A 22,765-nucleotide genomic window follows, 5' to 3' on the forward strand; every position below is an offset into this window, starting at 1 on the left:
TCAGGCAAAGCTTCCAGTGCCTGGGCCAGCTGTAGAACTCACCAGAGATTGTCATGATTCATTATGACCTGCTGCATGCTGCACAATCTCATCTTCAGGAGGGAAATAGCTTTTTGCCACGAGGTAAATGACACAAGCACCTGAAAAAGTTTCCAGCACATCCCTGCTCTGGCAAGCTTTCAATGTTCATCTGACCACACCCTAAGTAAATGCAACCTTAATTTCTCCATTCACCAACATACCACACTTTGGATTTTTATTTAGATGGGCTGCTATCATTAATTAAGTCCATTGCCTTCCTACCTCCATTAGAATGGAGTCTCACCGAGACTCATTGTCAAACCTGCCATTGCAGCCATCTGGGGTCTTTAGGTGGTTCAGGCTTACAACACCTGAAGATTGTAAACCTGGTAAGACTGGGATGAGGGGAAAGTAGGATATGAGATGAAGGATTAGGAATGATCGATGTTCAAGCCCATTGCTGGATGTAACCTCAGTCCTGTTTTCTGCAATAATGGTGACTTGCAGAGTAAGGATGGGCAGTTATATGTCGTCTTGTCCAGAAAGAACAAGGAAAGTGTGCCAGTGAACTTGCTGACCCTTATTTAGATAATGGAGTTGTCATGGTGTGCAAGTTGAGATGCCGATGAGCTCTTGAAGCAGTTTTATGCTCTGATGCTTGAGGTGAAACTTGGAATGTTAGATGTGAGTCATGTTTGATAGGACTTGCTGATATGTGTGATGGGGATATGGTGAGTTGAGAATTTACTGAGTTAAGGGATTCAGTTGATAGAATATGGCAGTGGAGGATGCATAATGAGGAACAAAGAGGTGGCAGACCAATTAAGTACATACTTTGGTTTTGCCTTCACAAAGGATGTCACAAATAATGTCCCCAAAATGTTAGGGAACACTGGGTCTTGGGAGAGGGAGGAATTGAAGGAAATCAATATGAATAGAGAAATGGTATTGGGGAAATTGATGGGATTAAAGGCTGTTAAGTCGCTACGGTCCAATAATCTAGAAATAGTGGATGCATTGATAATCATCTTTCAAGATTTTATAGGTGCTGGAAAGTTACTGGTGTTTAAAAATGGAAGTAGAAAGAAAATAGGGATTTATCGACTAGTTAGCCTGACATCAATAGTGGGGAAAATGCTAGAGTCCATTATGAAAGGATTATTAGCTGAGTAGTTGGAAATTAATGACCTGTCGGATAGAGTCAGCATGGATTTACAATTGGGAAGTTTTGCTTGACAGATCTACCAGACTTTTTCAAGGATGGAATGAGTAAAGTTGTAAAGGGAGATCCAGTGAATATATTTCACTTAGACTTTTAGAAGGTTTTCGGTAAGGTCCCACATAAGAGATGTATAAGTAAAACGCAAGGAATTGAAGGTAATATACTGACAAGGATAGAGAACTTGTTGCCAGCAGAAAATAAAACAGAAAAATAAAGTGGTCTTTTTCCCTTGGCAGGCATTGACTGGTGGGGTACCATGGGGAAGAGTGGTTGGACCTCAGCTATTTGCAACATATATCAATGATTTTTTTTTTGGATGAGGGAACTAAATGTAAAATCTTCACATTTGTAGATGACACAAAGCTGGGTTGGAGAGTGAGCTATGAAGAAGTTGCAGAAGTGTTTCAGTGTAATTTGGACAAGTTAAGTGAGTGGCCAAATGCGTGGGAGGTGAAGAATGATGTGGATAAACGTGTGGTTATTCACTTTGGTAACAAAAACAGGAAGGCAGAAGACTATCTGAATGACAATGGTTTGGGAAAGGGGGAGGTACATTGAGACCTGTGTCTTTGAACACTAGACACTGAAAGTAAGCATGCAGCTGGTAAAGAAGGCAAGTGGTATGTTGGCCTTCATAGCGAGAGGATTCGAGGAACAGAAATGTCTTGCTGCAACAGGGCTTTGGTGAGATCTCATCTGAAGTATTGTGTGTAGTTTTGGTCTCCTAATCTGAAGATGGGTGTTCTGGCTATGGAGGGAGTGCAACAAAGGTTTACCAGACTGATTTCTGGAACGATGTATGAAGACCAAATAGGTTGGTTTGGGTTGTGTTCTCTGGAGTTTAGATGAATGAGGCGGTATCTTATATAAACCCACAAAATTCTACCTAGACAGGGTAAATGCAAGAAGGTAGTTCCTGATGACCTGGGAGTCCAGAACAAGGGATCATTATCTAAACATGTGAGATGAGAAAAATTTCTTCATACAGAGAGTGGTGAATCTGTGGAATTCTCCTCCACAGAAGGTAGTTGAGGCCAAAAGATTGAATGTTTTCAAGAAAGGATTACATATAATTCTTATGACTAAAGAGATCATAGGATATGGGGAGAAAGCAAGAGATGGGACTGACTTAGATGATCAATGGTGAATGACTTGCTCCCTTTTTCTATATTTCTATGATTCGTCGACTTTGTTCACTTGTGTGATGATATTGAACTATGGATGCTTAATTCAACCTCAATGACTATCTGCTCATTAATATTAAACTGGAGAAAAGATTTACCAGGATACTGCCTGGAATGGAATGTTTGAGTTGTAAAAATAGGCTGGATAGGCTTGGATGTTTTTTGCTGGAGTGTTGGAGGTTGAGGGATGATATTACAGAAGTTTATAAAGTCATGATGGGCGTAGATAAGGTAACTACCAAAGGTCTTTTCCCTAGGGCGGTGAGTTCAAAATTAGGGGGCATATTTTTAAGGTGAGAGGAAAAAGATTTCAAAAGAAAATGAGGGGCAACTTTTTACGCAGCATGTGTGGAATGAAATGCCAGAGAAAGTGTTGGATGCACGCGCAGTTGCAATGTTTAAAAGACACTTGGATAAGTACATGAATAAGAAATATTTGGAGGGTTAGGACCAAATGCAGCCATGTGAGATTCGTTTAGTTTGGGAACAGGTAAGTGTGGACTAGTTGGATCAAAGGTCTATTTCCATGCTGTACAACTCTATGCTCCTCCTGCATTTGCAATGTCCAACTGTAGATCAGGAATATCTCTGCTCCTCTCCTCCTCTCTACCTCCTTCACAGGGTTTCCAGTGCAACATGAGAAATATATGTTCTTTGCAAATGCCAAATAGTCTATTCTTGCTCCAATTTATGTTTATGTAACATAGTGTTTTAGGCACAGTTTGGTTATTACCTATACATTATAAATTCAGGTCTCGTTTTTCTGGTAACATTACTTTGAAATGTTTTTTTTTCTTATGAAACCAATTAGCTCTTCATTATGATATAATTTCCATGAAATATATTTTAAAAGAATTTCCTAGTTAGTCTTGGTCTCCTGTGGCATAATCAGTAATTTAGTCTGTTTGACAATTTGTATACTTATTTTCCTGTCATTATGAGGCATGCAACAAATCACGGAATAACTACTTGTCATGGAATTTAACAAATCAATCATCTGTGTGAATGCAAAATTACTAAAGACTCCAGTCCTCAAAACTAGAGTTCATTAATTTGACAACTGCAAATTACCATCTTCACAATTGTTTATCCTTGTCTCTGTTTACAATGGAACCAAGAAATCTGCTTTCAACAGGAAATGCAGCATCAAAACATTGTGCTTTAAACTTGATACTTCATCTAGAAGGAAATGATTGTGCACATCTTAAAGTTTTCCAGTGAATCAGAAAACAGATTTATTTTAGCCTTATTCTGCTCTTTGCGTTTTTTGGGGCTTTGTGTTGTGTGATTGCTGTATATATGTTTTGAATAGGGATATGCAGGCAATTCTGGAATGTAAACATGACACTGTAACAAATATTTTGCAATCTCATTATTCTTTCCGAAATGTCTTATTTACATGGAGGAAGTCCTGATGTGTAATACATGGCATTGAGCTATATTCTGTTTGTACTGAAGAACCTTTCACCAACAGTCAGTACTGAGTTGTGTAATAGTGTGGTCCAGTAAATCACAGAGCACAGTCTCATTCAACAGACTGCTCCCATTTGATGGGAAAATAGAATTGCCCTAATCTTTTGGCAATGCCATTTTGGAATGCTTTATTCTTGTTAACCTTTGAGGTTACTTTGAAAGGTATTTTTACAGGGCAAGTCGAGTTGAATGGATACAAGTGAATGGTGATTTTCCAGCACTTCTGCTTATTTTGTCAACTGTTGCATATCAACGATTTAGTACTCAGTTCATAGGTTTGGTGGAAATATTTAATTTAACTGAGGCTTGATCTGCTTTGATATGTGCACATATGTTTATATTTAAATATTTCTGTGATTTCTGACCTGTCAAATCAATTTTGTCATTTGACAGTTACAACGGCATGATCTATTTTACATCAGTCAAATATAAATAGAACTGGATTTCAAAACAAGAAATGTAGTTTTTTTGGGGGCAAATATCTCAAATCTTCTTTCTTCCATTTGGTCTTCTGACATTCATTGTTCCCACTGGCACATTCAGAGATCCATGGGCTCAGGGAAAAAAATGATTTGGGAGGAGGTAGGGGCATAATGGATGTGTTACTGGATTAGTAATCCAGAACCCTGGGTTAATGTTAATGTTCTGGGGAATATGTGTTTGAATCTTACCACGGAAGATGGAGGAATTTAGATTGATTAAAATCGGGCATTAAAACCTAACATAATGGCAACCATGTTACCATTGTTGATTGTCATTTAAAATTCATCCGATGGACTAATGTGCTTGAGGGAAGCAAATCTACCAGTGTTACTTCGTGACTGTGTACCCACAGTAATATGGTTGATTCTTAAATGCCCTCTGAAGTGGCTGATCAAGCTATTCAGTTGTAGTAAGCCACTGCAAAGAATAAACAAAAGGAATGAAACTAGAAGCACCATCCAGCGTTGACCTAGGCACCAAAAACAGCAAAGCACCTTTGACCCTGCAAAGTCCTTCTTACTAACATCTGGGACTAGTGCCAAAATTGGGGCAGCTTTTCTAAAGACTGGAGAAGCAGCTTCCTGGCACAGTTATACTTGTGGAATCATACTTTAATGACAATGTTGCAGGCACTATCACCAGTCCTGAATGTGTCCTGATCCACTGTCTGGTATTGTAACAGCGTGGTTTACAGCTGGAAGGAGCTGTGCTAGAAGTCGTCAGAGGTATAGATGCTATGGGTGGGATAGAAAGGGAAGCAAGAGAGGAGGGGGAGTGGCGTTTTTGGTTAGGGATAACATTATGGCTGTACTTTGGGCTAATGTTTCTGAGTGATTGTCCAGTTAATTGACTTATTTATTGTCAGGTGTACCGAAGTACAGTGAAAAGCTTTGCTTACGAACAGTACAAAAAGATCATAGGAAGCAAAGATGTACAGTACAAAAAGACTTAGAGTATACAGGTTGAATTGCTTGGTGAGGCTAGAGAGTCCATTCATCTGTCTAATAACAGACGGGAGGTAGCTGTTCTCGAACATGCTGGTGTGTGTGTCCAGGCTTCTGTAACATGTGCCTGATTGAAGAGGTAGTAGGAGAACATTACCAGGGTGCAGTGGGTCTTTGGTGATATTGGCAGCCTTTCCACAGCAGCAAGCCATATAGAGGGATTGCTTGGATGGAAGGTTGGCTTCCATGATGGTCTCGGCTGTGCACCTTCTGCAGTTTCTTACGATCAGGGGTGAAGCAATTGCCATACCAGGGCATTATGCACATGGACAGTATGCTTTAAATGGTGCATCAGTAGAAGTTGGTGAGGGTGCTTATGGATATGCCAGACTTCCGAAGCCACCTGAGGAAGAAGAGGCATTGTTGTGCCTCCTTGAACATGTATATGGGTGGAAGTTCAGGCAGCAGATGCTGCTTGAACTGCTTTGCTCTTCCAGCACCACTAATCCAGAATCTGGTTTCCAGCATCTGCAGTGATTGTTTTTACCTCTATGGGTGGAAGTGACTAATAAGAAAAGGATGAGCACCTTGTTGGGATAGTCAGTGGGAAATTGTAAAGCAAATATGTAAGGAGATCTCAGATACCTGTAAGAATAATAGTGTTTTAATGGTAAGGGATTTTTACTTTCCAACCATAGACTGGGACAGTCAGAGTGTAAAGGACTTAGATGGGGAAGAATTTGTTACATGTGTTCAAGAAAACTTTCTTATTCAATATGTGGATGTACCTACTAGAGAAAGATTCTGACTTAAACTCTGTTGGGAAATAATGCAGGGCAAGTGACTGAAATGTCAGTGGGGGAGCACTTTGAGGCAAGTGATCATAATTTTATTACTTTTAAAATAACTATGGAAAAGGATAGAACTGATCAAAAAGTTAAAAGTTCTAAATTTAAGTAAGGTCAATTTTGATGGCGTTACACAGGAGCTTCCAAAAGGTTATTGGGGATGCTTTAGAAAGAGATAAACAAGAGATCAGAGTCAAAATGTTCCTGGTAGTGTGAAGGGCAAGGCTGGTAGGTGTGAGGAATGCTGGATGAGTAGAGAAATTGAGGTTTGGTCATGAAAACGAAGGAGGTGTAAGTATAGACCACTGCGATCAAGTGAATCCTTCAAGTATAAGGGCTGTAGGTATTAAGAGGGAAATCAGGAGGGCAAAAATAGGACATGAGATAGCTTTGGCAACTAGGTTTGAGGAGAGTCCAAAGATATTCTATAAGTACATTAAGGCAAAAGAGTAGGAAGAGAATAGAGCCCCTTATAAATCAATGTGGCTATCTATGTATGGAACCACAGGAGATGGGTGAGATACAAAACAAATTTGCATCAGCATTTACTGTAGAGGAGGACGTGGAAGCTATGGAACTTGAGGAAATAAATAATGCTGTCTTGAAAAAAGCTCATATTCCAGAAGAGGACGTGCTGGAGGTCTTAAACTGCATATAGGTAGATAGCCCTTGGACTGGATCAGGTATTTTCCAGAAATGTGTGGGAAGCTAGGGAAAAGCTTGCTGGGCTCCTTGTTGAGATCTCATCAACAGCCGTGGCTGAGGTGCCAGAAGACTGGAGGTTGGCTATTTTGGTGCCATTATTTAAGAAAGGCTGTAAGGAAAATCCAGGGAAATATAGGCTCGTGAGTCTCCTTTGTAGGGAAGGGATGATCTTGTGGTATTAACACTGGACTGTTACTCTAAAAACCCAGGTAATGTTCTGGGGACCTGGGTTCGAATCCCAACATGGCAGATGATGCAATTTGAATTCAATAAATAATCTGGAATTAATAGTCTCATGATGATCATGCAGCCATTGTCGATTGTCAGAAAAAAAGACATCTGGCTCCTAATGTCCTTTGGGGAGGGAAACTGCCATCCTTACCTGATCTGGCTTACATGTGACTCCAATCCCTCCAGACTCTTAACAGCCATCTGGGTAATTCGAGACGGACAATAAATTTAATAAATTCTGGCCTAGTTAGCAATGCCTAAACCCCATGAATGAATAAAAAAAGAAATCAGTGATGGGTAAGTTTTTGGAGGGGATTCTGCGGGAGTGGCTTTACATGCACTTGGAAAGGCAAGGACTGATTAGGAATAATCAACATGGGCGGGAAACTGTGTCTCACTGATGTCATTGAATTTCTGAAGAAGTGAAAAAGAGGATTGATAAAACAAAGTGGTCGTTGTTGTCTATATGGACTTCAGTAAAGTGTTTCACAAGGTTCCACATGGTAGACTGGTTAGTAAGGTGAGATCACATGGGATCCAGGGGGAGCTAACCAATTCAATACAAAATTGATGTAAAGATAGGAAACAGAACATGTTGGTAGAGGGTTGTTTTTCAGACTGTAAGTCTGGAACCGCAGTGTGCCACAAGGATTGGTACTGGGTCCACAGTTTTTTGTCATTTATACAAATGATTTGAATATGAATACAGGGTGAATGGTTAGTAAGTTTGCTGATGATGCTAAAAGAGATGATGCAGTGAACAGAGAAGAAGAGTATCACAGAGTAAAATGGAACCTCAATCAGGTAGGCCAATGGGTCAAGGAGTGGCTAATGGATTTTAGATAAATGTGAGGTATTGCATTTTGATACACTCAAACGTCGATTCTCCTGCTCCTTGGATGCTGCCTGACCTGCTGCGCTTTTCCAGCAACTAATTTTTCAGCTCTGATCTCCAGCATCTGCAGTCCTCACTTTCTCCTAATTGCATTTTGATAGTCAAACTGGGGCAGAAATCGTACAGGTAATGGTAGGAACTTGCAGGGTGTTGCCCAGCAAAGAGCTCCAGGGATGCAGGTGTATAGTTACTTGAAAGTGGAGTCATAGGTAGTCAGGGTGATGAAAAAGCATTTGGTGTGCTTACCTTCATTAGTCAGAACATTGAGTATAGGAGTTGGAATGTCATGTTGCTGCTATACAGGAGATTGGTAAGGCCATGTTTAGAATACTGCATTCAATTCTGGTTACCTTTCTAAGGGAAGGATATTCTTAAACTTAGCAGGGTGCGGAACAGGTTAATAAGAATGTTGCTGGGCCTGGAAGATTTGAGTCATAGGGAAAGGGAAAATAGGTTGGGGCTTTTTTCATCTGGAACATTAGAGGCTGAGGTGTGACCTAATAGAGGTTTATAAAATCATGAGGTGAATGGAGAGGTGAATAGCCAAGGTCTTTTTACCTAGGTTGGGGGAGACCAATACCAGAGAACATCGATTTAAGGTGAGAGGGGAAAAGGACCTGAGTGATGACTTTTCACACAGTATGATGCATGTATGGAGCAAGCTGCTAGATGAAGAGAAGGGGGCAAACACAATTACAACATTTAAAAGGTATCTCAATGGGTATATAATTAGAAAGGGTTCAGAGGGATATCAGCCAAATTCTGGCAAATGGGACTAGGTCAGCTTGAGATGTCTGCTCAGCATGGATTAAAGTGTCTCTTGCCATGCTGTATGACTCTATAACATTGACTCCAAGCTCCATGAAATCTCAAGGCATCATATCTAACACATGCAAGGAAACCCTTTCCTGATTACCACCTGCAGATCACATTGCCTTCCCTCTCAGTTGATGAATTAGGATTTGTGAACACTGTTGAATATTGAATACTAATTGGAGGAAGCACAGAGTGTGGTGAAGATGCAGAATGTCCTCTGGGTGGTGGACTTCTGTGTCCATCCCCAAGAGGGCTCTGTAGTATACTACTAATCGAGCTGAATAAGTCGTCAGGGAAAAGCTGTGGCATGTGGTGAGGGAACTAACAAGAGTAAGAAACCTAATTGATCTGTCCTCACCAATCTGCCCTGTTACTGTTCAAATTGCTGATGAAGCTTTGTCAGATTTAGCATGATCAAAAGAAGCTTTGATTATCGATCAAGTCATTCAGTTATTGAGTGGAGGAAAATATCTGGAAACAGTACTGATCAATCTTAATTAAAAAATGATCTATTCTAGTACACAGGAGATCAGAATCCATTCAGTTCAGAAGGTGCAAAGGTTTGAAAGACACACATAAGAAGTAAGTGCAGTGAGTAGGACAGACCCTTGATACTATTGTCAGTGCTGTGGAGCACCAAAACCTCATAGGTACAGCTGTCTCTGGCTATTTAAAACTATGCTTTGCATGTAAAACAATATATCACTTTCAGAAAACATGCCAAAATAGGAATGTGACAATTAGAAAATGTACCAAACAGAAGACAGAATCCGCTGAGATGTGTAATGTTGGCACAAGAAATTTGTTGTGCTGTCAATAGGAAGTGGAGGCCTGCAAGCCACAATCAGCTCTACCAAATATGACAATAACATAAGACTGACCAAGTATGTGTCACCATTCATTACAATTATGTGGAAGACAAATGGTATGTTGGTTTCCATTGTAAGTGGATCTGATTGTAGGAACAAGAATGTCTCACTGCAGTTGTGTAGGGCCTTGGTGAGACCATGTATGGGAGTATTGTGCAGTTTTGATCTCCTTACTTTAAAAAAGGCTGTACTTGCCATAGAGACATTGCAGCCAAGGTTCACCAGACTGATTGCTGAGATGGGCATGATTGTCATTTCTAAAGACATTAGGTCAACTGGACCTGTATTTACTGGAGTTTGGAAAACTGAGAGGGGATCTCATCGAAACACATGAATTTCTGACAAGATGGACAGACTAGATCCAGGGATGATATTTTCTCCTGACTGGGATATCTAGAGCAAGACATCACGATCTCAAGACACTGGGTAGACCAGTCTGTACTGAGATAGGGAGGAATTTATTGATTTATAGAAGGATGAAGGTGTGAATTCTCTGTCACATAAATCAGTGGAAGCCAAGTCACTGAATATACTTTAAACAGAAATGGATTGATTTCATTTTATGTTATGGGTATAGCAGAGAGAGCTGGAGAATGACATTGGGATAGGGGATCTACCATGATCATATTGAATGACAGAGCAGGCTCAATGGACTAAATGACTGACTCTTGCTTCTATTTTCCATGTTACCAAGTTCCCATAGTGGACGGACCAACAATCCAATAGGTGGCAATGAACACATCACAGTCTAGACGTATTTGTGTATGATGGGCATGTCATTTTCTCAGCTTCACTTTGTGAAGATATCCTGGAACAGAGACTCTGTGCACACTTTTATCATCTATTTCAGCGCCAGAACTAGGCAGAAAGTCTACAAGTTTAAAAGGATTTTCTGTCTGGGATTGAATCCAAGTCAACAGCCTTCATTGAGCAGTATTCCCAGTCCGAATGCATTTTGTGAGATAGTAAAAGATCCAGACGGCCTGAATTCATGAGATCAGAGATTTGCAGGAGATTGAGCAATATTAAATGTAATTATGAGTACAAATCTAGAAATATTCCTCATGGAAATAATGTTTTGGGGGTGAGGATGAGTGAGAATGTCAAGGTTAACACTGATTAACACTGAGAAGTGTAAGTATCACCCATAATGGTGATGTCAGGCAGACTTGTGGGGACAACAGTGAAGGACTCTGAAAGAGTAAGACTCACTGGCCAGGCTTTCCTTATTCTCTTTGTAATGATGGATAGAAATGTGGGGGAGATAGACCTGTCTTCCCTCAGTGATAATAAAGTCAGTGGTCGGCCAACAGAGAACAAACCCACCCCTCAGCCATACTGAACTGCAGGCAGGCTAATTCATTACAGAGGAGGACTTTTTTCCCTCAGTGGTGGAACATAGCCCCAGTTCTAGCAATGCCACAGCTCCATATTGGGCATTACAGGGTCTGCAGGTAAGTCCATAAAGGATCTTAGTGGATCCCAGATCCAAGTCAGTCAGGGGTGTGGGATGGTCTTTATCACCCTGGAGAGTGGAGTGGGTGAATGGTTTGATTTTGCAGGTAGGAATGCAGGTTCCTATCTTCGAGTGGAGTGCCTCCCACAGTGGGCAAAGAGCAACCACCAAAAGTAGAGCCGTGTTCCATCCTGCCATTTATAACAAAACAGACTGCCCACTCTTATCTGCCTGTCCGTCTTAACCATAGCATGGTATGGGCAAAAAATTATTGGGGTTAGTTGAGCTGTGAGCAAGCTCTGTGAACTGTGAATTATTTATCTACTTACAGTGAGTGGCTTGCTGGTTTTGATGATCACCCAGTCTCTAAATTATGAGAGGCAGCTCAGGATATAAATAAGGGAAGGTGGCGGTTGTACCTCCTGACTACATTACCTGCCTCCCCTACTCCTAACACTCTACTGAAAATACACTGAGTAGGGATATCTCATATCAAGTCAAGATTCTACTTTATTAGCATAACTTGTACATTGTTGCTGTCATACAATAAACTACACCTGTTTAAGATGAGTCAATTCTTGCCTGAAGACCAAGTGGTTTATCTCTGCCTCACTGGCCATATGGATCACTGTCAGGACAGAGGGCACTTGCAGCAAATCTACCAGATACCTCGTGCAACATGATGAGCTGTGGTGAGGGCTCATGACACTTTCCACCTTGCTATAGGTACTAGCCCAGATGATATCATTTTCTGCTGTCTGACATTAAAGTGTAAGACTGTGCTTTCTTTTGCTCTCTGGATCATCATGGCAGGAAATTTCTGGATTTGGGATATTTTCAATCTGCAGCAGGACAGATGTGGCACTATAAAAATGTCTCTTTATTTCTGGAGGAGAGCAAATAGCTTTTAAAACCAGGCTTTGGACAATGGTTGATTAGCAGAACGGCATTTGTCCACTTGGTGGTCAGTACAAATCAATCACGTAATTTATGTACCTGGAATCACACATCTGTCAGCCTGGACTAGAGTGGTAGATTCCCTTCTCTAAAAGGTATTAGCTCGACCAGTCAAGGTTATAAGAATGCAGGCCAGCTTTGAATTTATTTGCTTAACTTACCTTGGTGAGATTTGAATGCAAGTTTTTTGGGTTGGTCATTTGGTTCATAACCATTCAGCTAGTGTACCTGTCATACTTGCCAGAGGAAACACCTGTGTCTCTTTCCCTGGGACTGGAAAAAGCACAGAATCATTATCGTTTGGCTGGACATCAAAGTATCAATCCATTCAAGTTGGAACTGATATAGCCAAAAAAGGCTTTGCAAGTCTGTGTCATAAACAACCAGAGCCCAAAAGATTTTCACCCTGTTCTATGGTGTTGGGAACATGAACCTGTGCAGTGGCAGGCTTGTTAAGGATTATTTTGTCATTAAGCATTCCTCACGAGGAGCAAAGCTTGTGACTTCTGCTTCCTTGGACTGCCTGACTATTGAATGCTTTATTGTGCATCAGGTTAAAATGCCTGAATTGCTGGGGGGAAAAAAAAGATGCAAGAACATTGGGGGATATGTTCTCTCAGGTTGCACTGATCCAGACAGGCATGATCCCGCTGCAGTTTCAAAGGGACATGGTGATGTAGTGATGTAGTGGTGACGTCACTGAGCTAGTAATCCAGAATGACAGGCGAATGTTCTGGGGACCCAGGTTTGAATCCCACCGTTGCAGATGGTGAAATTTGAATCCCATAACATCCAAGATAAAATGGTGGCCATGAAACCAACGATACATGGCATTAGAAAAATCCAGCTTACTTTCGGGAAGGAAAACTGCCATTCTTCTTGTCTGTGGCCTACATGTGGCCTCAAATCCACAGACATGTCATTGACTCTTAACTGGCATCTGGGCAATAAATGCTATTCTGGCCAGCGACAAATGAATTAACGAAAAGAAAAAGTCTCTCCTCTGCCACACTGATTGAATGGAGCTAATCATGAGAAGTGACCAGAGGGGGCCAGGTCCCTAATATGACCAAGAGTATCCTAATGCAAATGTGGCCCTTTTCCGATTACAGACTAGGCTAGACTGTCAGCCAGATTCCGGCTGAGAAATCTATCTTGATAAGAAAATTAAAAAACATGGTTGCTGGAAATCTGAAGCAAGCATAGGAATTGTTGAAGAAACTTAGCAGGTCTAACAGCATCTGTGCAGAGAAAGCAGAGCTAGTGTTTAAGGTTCTGAACTCAGTTCTGAAGAAAGGTCAATGAATCGGAAATGTTAACTCTATTTTCTCTCCATAAATGTATCCTGCTGACTTTTCCAAATTAAAAATGATTTGTATCTGCAGTGGAATTAGCCTGTAGTAATTCTCCATTCTTATTTCTGTTCCCACAGGTTGCATGTATGAAAAAGGTCCTCGACATTTTTATGATGACACCTGTGTAGTACCTGAAAAATTTGACAGTAAGTGAATCCACTTTTTTTTTTAAACATTGCTTCATCATAAGTGGGATTTAAAATTGGGGATGAGCACATCATGTAGAGTCAAATTGCTCTGTATTGGGACAAAATTCCCAACCCCCCCAAAATTGTGGGTCTTTGAAATGCCAAGGTATTTTACCAAGTTGCAAGTTGGGTTCGCTCAAGATGACTCAAATTTCCTTTTAGAGAAAATGGTGGAAGATTCAGATAGATGTCTGTCAATCTCCACTGAACTCCCACTGCATTTACAGTTTTACTAATCAGGACAGTCATCTGAGGAAATTCCTGAACCTTGTTTATCTTTGCTTCGGAATCAGTTTGTATAAGGAAGTTGTCTCCTTTCTCTATGGACTTGGTGATTGTAGGGTTAGTGGAATCGACAATGTTACTGAGGTGGCATGGTTGACAGAAAATTCAACAATAGAAGCTTATGTTTGGAAGTGCAGGCAGTTTGTAGAGATGGTAGCATTAAAGGGATAGGTGCTGTTCACTGTTTAGATTAGGTTAAAAATCACACGACACCAGCTTATAGTCCAACTAGTTTATTTGAAAGTACAAGCTCTTAGAGCACTGCTCCTTTGTCAAGTAGCTAGCTCCTATCCAGATGTGGCTGCTTTCTAAAGGAGCAGCGTTCCAAAAGCTTGTACTTTCAAATAATTGTGTTGGACTATAACCTGATGTTGTGTGACTTTTAACTTTATTTACCCCGGTCCACCACTAGCACCTCCACACCATGTTTAGATTAGGATGATCTGAATTTCAGAATATGAATGCCAAGTTTTATTTTAGTTAAAAATCACACAACACCAGGTTATAGTCCAACAGGTTTAATTGGAAGCACACTAGCTTTCGGAGCGACACTCCTTCATCGGGTAATTGTCAAGGACCGTCGCTCCGAAAGCTAGTGTGCTTCCAATTAAACCTGTTGGACTATAACCTGATGTTGTGTGATTTTTAACTTTGTACACCCCAGTCCAACACTGGCATCTCTAAATCATGTTTTATTTTCTATCGATACATTCCCTCGTGTAGTTATTTGCCATACAACATCCTTCTGAAAGCTTTAAAAATTTCCAATAGCAAACAACTCTTGCTTTGCCCTGAACACTATATTTAAGCAATCTGTCATCTGAAAATGCAGTTAAAATATTTTAATCATTTGAGGTTCAGAGAAGGAGACCATTTGTTTTTAGATGATTTCTACAGTCAGCTCGGCCCACTTGACATCTTTACTGGGTGGTGAATGCTGAGGTAGCCATTTAGCAAGCTGCTCCAGTGGGCACACTATGGATTGACCCCTGCATTTAATCCTCCCTATAGATGTCCTAAAGCCTATGGGGTAGCCTAGAGCAATTATGTTGCATTTTTAACATCGAAAAAAGCTCCCAGATGCATCCTGAAGAGAAGAACAAGCTGAGAGTCAAACCAAAGAAACATTTAGATGGGCTAAACATTCAGATGCGCAAAATGTTAGACTAACAAATGTTAAGGATGTTCTTAAAAGAGGAAAGTGTAATGGAGGAGTGGAGAGATTTGATTCCACAGAGGTGAACTTCAATGACTGTGGAATTGGCTGCCAGCTGTATTGCAAAAGGAAGAGAAAGTCGTCACTTTTTTTTGGTTAATGGTGTTTCAGTACTATAGGAAGGGAGGAAACCTGACTGGTGAGACTCCAACGGAATTACAGGACAATTAGCTGTGGAAATGGGAAGTGACAACACAGAGAGAAATTTAAAGAAGACAATGGGGTTGGACATTGGTTTGAGGAATACGTGTTGGCAGTTTTCAAAGAGAAGGAACAGCAATGACATTTATAATACTACCCACAAAATTACAAATGGATAGCCAGTCTACTACCATCTAATTTGTGGCCTTGGTTATTTTATCAGCCTGTTTGGGATGACATCTATTTTCTTTTTATTTCACCATTTGCATATATCTAGCACTGTGGCAGGCTGGCTAGTAGAATGGCTACATAATTTGCTTCTCTGTTTTTTTTTGTCAGTAAGCCTACTGTCATTCCCCTATTTTACAAACCTATTTCTCAGGAAAGACTTTAGAAACTTGCAGTGATTGACACATAGGTTGCAAAATTATTTGGCTTCTTATTGCTTCACCTACAATCCTATGTCTAGAGTATATGTGTGATTTTGAACAGTCTTAGACAATATGGCGAAAAAAATTATCTACCTTTAAACACCTTTCATTTGTGAAAGAGTCACAGTTGAAAGTATTGCATTTGGAAACTATATGTGACACATATTGCAAATTGGCTCAAACATCCTCTCCATAAGTCATCAACAAATCACAATTGAGCAGGTTACCAATGACACATAGCATCATTTTCCAAAACATAAATCACCTCAGGGTTGGCCTGTTTTTAAAACTCCCACACAGAGGAAAATTGGGAAATACAATATGGGAGATTAAATTTCTTTTGGGGTTTATCCATTCTCTTGTTGCAATTTACATAAATTATCCACCAAATTTCTAAAGATAAATGATTGAGAAACCCTGGGAAAAATAATGGCACAAACTTCTGCTCTGGGAGAATCTAAATTTTCAGACTTACTATGGGAGTCGCCACAGAATATTCACATGTGTGTAAGAGAGAAAACAAGGGAGTGAAAAACAAAAATAGGCAACAAACCCCTGCCCTTAAAACCAGCTGTTAGCAATTGCTCCCAGTTCCATTTTGAAAACTTTTTCCACTCCCCTGAGCTCTAACCACTGATAGCCCCCATTTCCTGAAAACCAGAAATTGTTCCCAGTGCTCCCTGGTTCTGACCTTCTACCACTGATGATCTTTCCTACCCCTTGGTTAGTCTGTCAGCCTAGCCAGCTGCCAGGCAAGGAACACCAGAATACAGAAATGTTAATGAAATCCTCTCATTATGTCTGATAGGACTTAGCGACTCCTGGTCCTGTCAAATCCTTTTTTAGCTCAATGGCACTCATTCCATTAAGATCAGGTTCCATGAATAATTGAATTGAATAAACTACAAGTCAATTATTAGGAAACCGTTCCATATTTCTGTATTAACTCAGTGAAGATCTTTTAAAGTATTAAACAGATTGTTCTTTTTCATTTTTGCAATGAAAGAGGACAAGCAGCAGACTATATCCCAAACACAAAATGCAAAAATATTACAGTTCGAATCCCGAAAAGTGTGAATCAATGTAGGAAATTGACCAGTTTTGCGTAAGAATGGGGAGAAATTGTTGGAGTAGGCACAGATTCTATGATTTTACCTGCTCACAATAATCTAATGATATTTAACAAACTTGTTTTCAGTACCTAATCAGCATGCATTGAAACATATCAATGCTTAATTCCAGTAACAGAAATTTCTCCTTCACTTATACTCAAAAGTAATCTGCTTACCTAGCAGAGTGGCATATTGAAGCTGAATGTGTTCAGTTCATTGTTCACTTATCATAATTTCACAACTTTAGTTTGGTGCTCCAGATCTTGGAATAAGCCCCAGTTTAGCGACAAAAGATGCCTTGTTTTTAATGTAAAATGTTCAGTGCTATAGTGAGAAAACAAAGCCTGACACAGAACCAAGGGTCATTGTGGTGAATGGTGAATGCTATGACTACGTGTGGTTAATCTTGCAGTTTTTAATTCGAGCATGGATCCTCACTGTTGAAGAAATGGGAGCTACAGGGATCCAGCCTCACTTCTGCTATTGTCCTTGCTATCACTGAGACTTGGTGTTAGAAGGGGAGCCTTATAAAGTCTTATAAACCTGCACCATTCACTGTTTATAAACTTTCAGTTATAAACAGGTAACACTGAGAATCCAAATTGAAATGTGTCAGAGTTGAAATTGGAATGATGTAATAACCTTGTGAAATGTAATAGTTGTTCCAGAAGATTTTCATGAAACTTGGTCAAATCAGATCCCTGTATTAGAAGAGGTATAAACGATGTATTTCGCATTTGGCTGAGGTCACAAATATTTAGCTACTACTTCTTGAAAGATTGACTGTCAATACCAAGAGCATAACTTTCGAAATAAATGATGGTTAAAAAGGCTTGTGTGTTTATGTGTGTGCACATGCGTGTGTGCTTGTGTGTATGCATGTGTGTGCATGTGTGTGCACATGTGTGCATGTGTGTATTTGTGACAGAGAGAGAGAGCTCTTGCTTGAGGTTTCTTTCTGTACTTTTTAATCTTGCTTCAGAGATTTTTTTAAAAAATATTTTCCATTATGTATTAGACAAAAGCTTTTTCAAATTTAGTTTATGCGACTAATTTGGAAGTACAAGCAGTTTTATAGTGTACATGTAGAAACATAGAAAATTCAATTGGGGTAGGCCATTGAGCATATCAAAACAGCTCTGCTATTCAACAAGATCATGGCTGATCCCCTATCCCAATGTCACACTCTCCCTATACCCATGACACATTTGGGCTCTAGAAATCTATTTCTTTCTTAAGTGTATTTGGTGATTTGGTCTCCATAGTCTTCCGGCGCAGAGAACTCCACAAGTTCACCACCTCCTAACTGAAGAATGTTCACCCTCTCTCAGTCCGAAATGGCCTACCATGTATATACTGAGGCCATGATCCATTGCTCAGGGGAAACATTATCCTGGCATCCAGCCCTGTAAGAATTCATTCAAGAGAATCAGTTTTGACTCTCCAAATTGATTTCACACAGAATTGCTGCAGGCTTTAGGCAGATGCACTTATTTTCTAAGTTTCAAAGCTTGGTTCCAGAGAAACAATGACAGTATGCAATTATTTTTTGAATTGCATAGCATAGTCCACCTATTTAAGCTTCCCTAAGCACTTCACAGGAGCATTACTGAACAAAATTTGACAACGAGACATAGAGTAGGGGAGATAACTAAAAGCATGGTTAAAGAGTTGGCTTACAAGCAGCATCCTAAGGGAAGAAAGAGAGATGGAGATTGGAGAGGGACTTCCAGAGCTTAAGGCTTAGGCAGCTGAAGGCACAGTCATCAATGGATATTGCAAATCACTGGTGTGGAAGAGGCTAGAATTGGGGTAGCACAAAAACTGCAGCAGGTTGGAGAACTACAGGAAATGACAGAGGTAGAGAGTGGTGAGGTCATGGACTGATTTGAGATCAAGGATGAAGATTTTAAAATCATGAGGTTGTTAAACCTGGAGCTGGAGCTATCACACGAGTGATGAATAAGTGAGACTTGATGCAAGTTAGGACATGGCTGCAGAGTTTTAGATGTGTTTAAATGTATAGAGCCTATGAATTAAGAGGCCAGCCAAGGGAACTAGATTTGATTATTTGATCGAATACTAATTTCTGACAAATGTGAAACATGCCCGAAATGTCGATTCTCCTGTTCCTTTGATGCTGCCTGACCTGCTGCGCTTTTCCAGCAACACATTTTTAAGTTCTGATCTCCAGCATCTGCAGTCCTCACTTTCTCCTAAATGTGAAACATTGCATGGTGTTAATGTTTCCACAGGTGACATCAAACAGGAGCCAGGCATATATCGGGAAGGACCCACTTACCAGCGTAGAGGCTCTCTCCAGCTTTGGCAGTTTCTAGTGGCTCTGCTGGATGATCCAGCAAACTCGCACTTTATTGCATGGACGGGACGTGGCATGGAATTCAAACTCATCGAGCCGGAGGAGGTGGGTTTCCATTGTTAGCACAACTTTAGTAAAATGTCATGGGGCACCTGTTCAGCAAAGGAAGACTGGGAGGTTACGTGGTGGTGAGGGGTAATGAAATGTAGGGGATTGGTTGTTTAGTTGGCCAAATGGCCAGTTTGGAGTGCGGTGCGATGCCAACAGTCTGTTGACTGATTTAATCTGAAAATGTGTTGCTGGAAAAGCGCAGCAGGTCAGGCAGCATCCAAGGAACAGGAGAATCGATGTTTCGTGCATAAGCCCTTCTCCAGGAATGCTTATCCTTGGATGCTGCCTGACCTGCTGCGCTTTTCCAGCAACACATTTTCAGCTTTGATCTCCAGTATCTGCAGTCCTCACTTTCTCCTCCTGACTGATTTAATCCTCTTGTTCTGAAATTGAAATGGAATTTAATTGATTGGTGATCACTGCTGTCTTCAGTTATGTGTTTTACTGCAGTAAAGCAGGACACAACCTGGTTGGCGTCAATTGTTTACTGGCTCCAGATACCCCAAGGGTAATTAATTGGTCTGATCAATTGATCAGCTCATTTGACGAGGTCAACTTCTAACTAATTTGAAGAAATAACAACGGATTACTATGTGACCAGGTGAATGTGCACCCAGAGATTTGGTTGCAATGTGACAAACAGATCTTTTCATCGTGCAGTGCTACTCTACTTCTAGACCAGAAGTTTGGGAGTCAGATCCTACCTGCTCAAGAGGTCTGTTGTGACATTTTTGAACAGGTTGATGAAAATAACTACAAATGGGCCCAGTCATCCAAATCTCATAGTCTTGATCTGGGAGTGTGACTGGGTTTGCAGCTAAGAGCTGACAGATTGATTGGCAGCATTGAGTGTTCATGAATGCTTAAAATTATGTAACTTCTTCTGCTATTTTGTTGAATTACATCCTGATTTGCTGGGAACAAATTGTGCTGAAATTTCATGCCAGGAAATTTGGGGGAACGTTAACTATGACTCGTTGCCATCAATTTAAATGGAAACCATCTACACCATGCACCTGGAATCAGGAGTTCAATTGAGCTGTGAAGTTCGAAAAGCCACCCAAGTCTGTGAGAGTATGTATGTATGGACGAACGTATAATTTCAATTTTACTCGCACTGATCGACACGAATGGTAGGTGGATAAGGTGAGAGCACCTTGCAGGGAAGAAACAGGCCAGAGACAAGCCACACTCCATTTAATGCACGCACGATCACAGCCACACCTCAATCTTAAAAGGGCAGTGCAGTTCAAATAGTGAACATAAATAACAGGAAACATTGATGAGAACAGAATATAGTGAACTTTTACTCAGCAGTGTCCAGCAGAATAAACAAAATTGCTCTTGAGGTAAGTCTCACTATTAATAACAATTCCAAATTTAGATCTGTTGATTTCAGAATCATTGTTTTGACATTTACATTGAATCTAATGTGGAACCTGTGTGGCTTGAGTTGGCTACTGGTCTGAGTCATACCAAGGACAGACAATTTAATCCAATCATTTACAGTCACACAGCATTGAAACAGACCCTTTGGCCTAACTCATCCATGCCGACCAGACATCCTAATCTGACCTAGTCTCATTTGCCAGTATTGGTTCATATCCCTTTAAACCCTTCCTATTCATATATCCACCCAGATGCCTTTTAAATATTTTAATTGTACCAGCCTTCACCACTTCCTCTGGCAGCTCATTCCATGCATGCACCACCCTCTGTGTAAAAAAGTTACCCCTCAAGTCCTTTTTAAATCTTCTCTTCTCACCTGAAACCTATGCCATCTAGTTTTGGACTCCACCACCTTATGAAAAGGACCTTGGCTATTCATCCTATCCATGCTCCTCATGATTTTATAATTCTCTTTAAGATTATCTTTCAGCTTCCTACGCTCCAAGGAAAAGAAATGCACCAGCCTATTCAGCCTCTCCCTATAGCTCAAACTTTCCAGTACCAGCAATGTCCTTGTAAAATCTTTTCTGCACCCTCTCAAATTTAATAGCATCCTTCCTCAGATCAACTTATTTGTAATTTGCAACAAATTTTATGTACCAGCAATAGATTATTTGTTTGAAATGGGCAGCAATATTTTACAGTCCATACAAAATTAAGCAGGTTGGTGACTTGCAGAAGAGTTACACCCAAAATGTCGACTTCTCCTCTTCCTGATGCTACCTGGCTTGCTGTGTTCTTCCAGCCTCCTGCTTGTCTAACTTGGATCCAGCATCTGCAGTTTTTTTTTTGTCTCTGGTGACCTTATCCTTGCAGCTGAAGCTTTCTTTATAATCAGCTAGTATAACTGACAAAGACCTGATAATTGTGATCATGAAGGAGAAACTCAGTAAATATACATCATTCTCCATTAGATTTAATAGTATCTTGGAATCATACAATACCGAAGAAACACTTTAGCCCACCAAATGCACTACATGAGCATTTTTTACGAGCACTGTGTCCATGCTATAATGTGTTTAGGTTTTAACTGAATGCATGTGGGATAGATGGTGAGCTTGACAGGAAGTTTATGCAAAAGAAAATTCTTCAGTTGAGTACTTTAATGCTAAGATAAACGATGGATTCCTGTTAGTGTTAGAGTTATACTGGAACAGAAAATAATCTACTTTAAATAATAATGCTTGATTTATGAAAATCTTCCCATATTTGTTGACTGAATTTGGATGCTTTAGTGCTTATTCTCATAAATAAAAGATCCACTTGCATATTATGGTATAATTTCTCTGGAGTCAGAACCAAGTTACAAATTTTTAAAGCAATATTTTGTATACTTTCCACTAATTTCAGTATAAGTGTCCTGTTGGACAATTATTTGATAAGACTGACCCCCACACTAAACAGCGCCTAGACTCATGACTTTGCATTCCTGCCAAAACTTTTATTCCAAGCGCTTTTACAGCTTTTTGCTTTTGAACTGAGTTTTGAGAGGTTGCTGAAAATTGTGTGTTTTAAGTCCAGGACAAACAAAAAAAACATGTTCAGACTAGCCTGGGGGAATGTTGCTCACTTCTCCTCTGGCCGTGGAGATGTGTGCATTTCTGTTACCTCACGTTTCTCTATGAAGGGCTAGTAGATCACAACAGTGTAAAGCTTGTGGACTTTGTCAATGACTGGAGTGAAGTGCAAGGGAGTGATTCAGTCTAGCATTGCCCAGTCTCTTTGCTGCAAAACTCTTAGGTTGCTTATGAACTTTAATATAACAACACAATTGTCACTGGGCATTATAAAAGGGTAGAAATTCATCTTGGGCAGTGGCGCACTTTGAATATAAATGACCTCTTACCAGCAGAGACTGATATTTTAATTCCATTGGCATGCAATGGAAGAAAATGTTGAACTTTGTGTATATCCGGCAGTCATTCAACACCACTTGTTTTAGTGCAGAGATATATTCCTAACCTAAAATATTCTTTAATGATTTCTACATTAAAATTACAATTTATGTATTTATTAATTTTCTTACCATTTATCAAAGGGAGTAAATGCAAGT

The 22,765-nt window shown here is 40.2% G+C and overlaps 1 protein-coding gene across 3 annotated transcripts in view; it reads left to right on the top strand.

Annotated features, from left to right (window-relative positions):
* Positions 1-22,765, top strand: part of etv1 (ETS variant transcription factor 1) — a 141,963-nt gene that overhangs the window by 106,591 nt on the left and 12,607 nt on the right. For all 3 annotated transcript variants that reach the window (XM_060824736.1, XM_060824737.1, XM_060824738.1), the window contains 2 exons: positions 13,537-13,605; positions 19,088-19,257. In XM_060824736.1, the coding sequence (XP_060680719.1) occupies positions 13,537-13,605; positions 19,088-19,257 (239 nt within the window). The remainder of the gene's footprint in view (positions 1-13,536; positions 13,606-19,087; positions 19,258-22,765) is intronic.

This window comes from Hemiscyllium ocellatum, chromosome 5 (assembly GCF_020745735.1).
Source record: "Hemiscyllium ocellatum isolate sHemOce1 chromosome 5, sHemOce1.pat.X.cur, whole genome shotgun sequence".
Classification (NCBI taxonomy): domain Eukaryota; kingdom Metazoa; phylum Chordata; class Chondrichthyes; order Orectolobiformes; family Hemiscylliidae; genus Hemiscyllium; species Hemiscyllium ocellatum.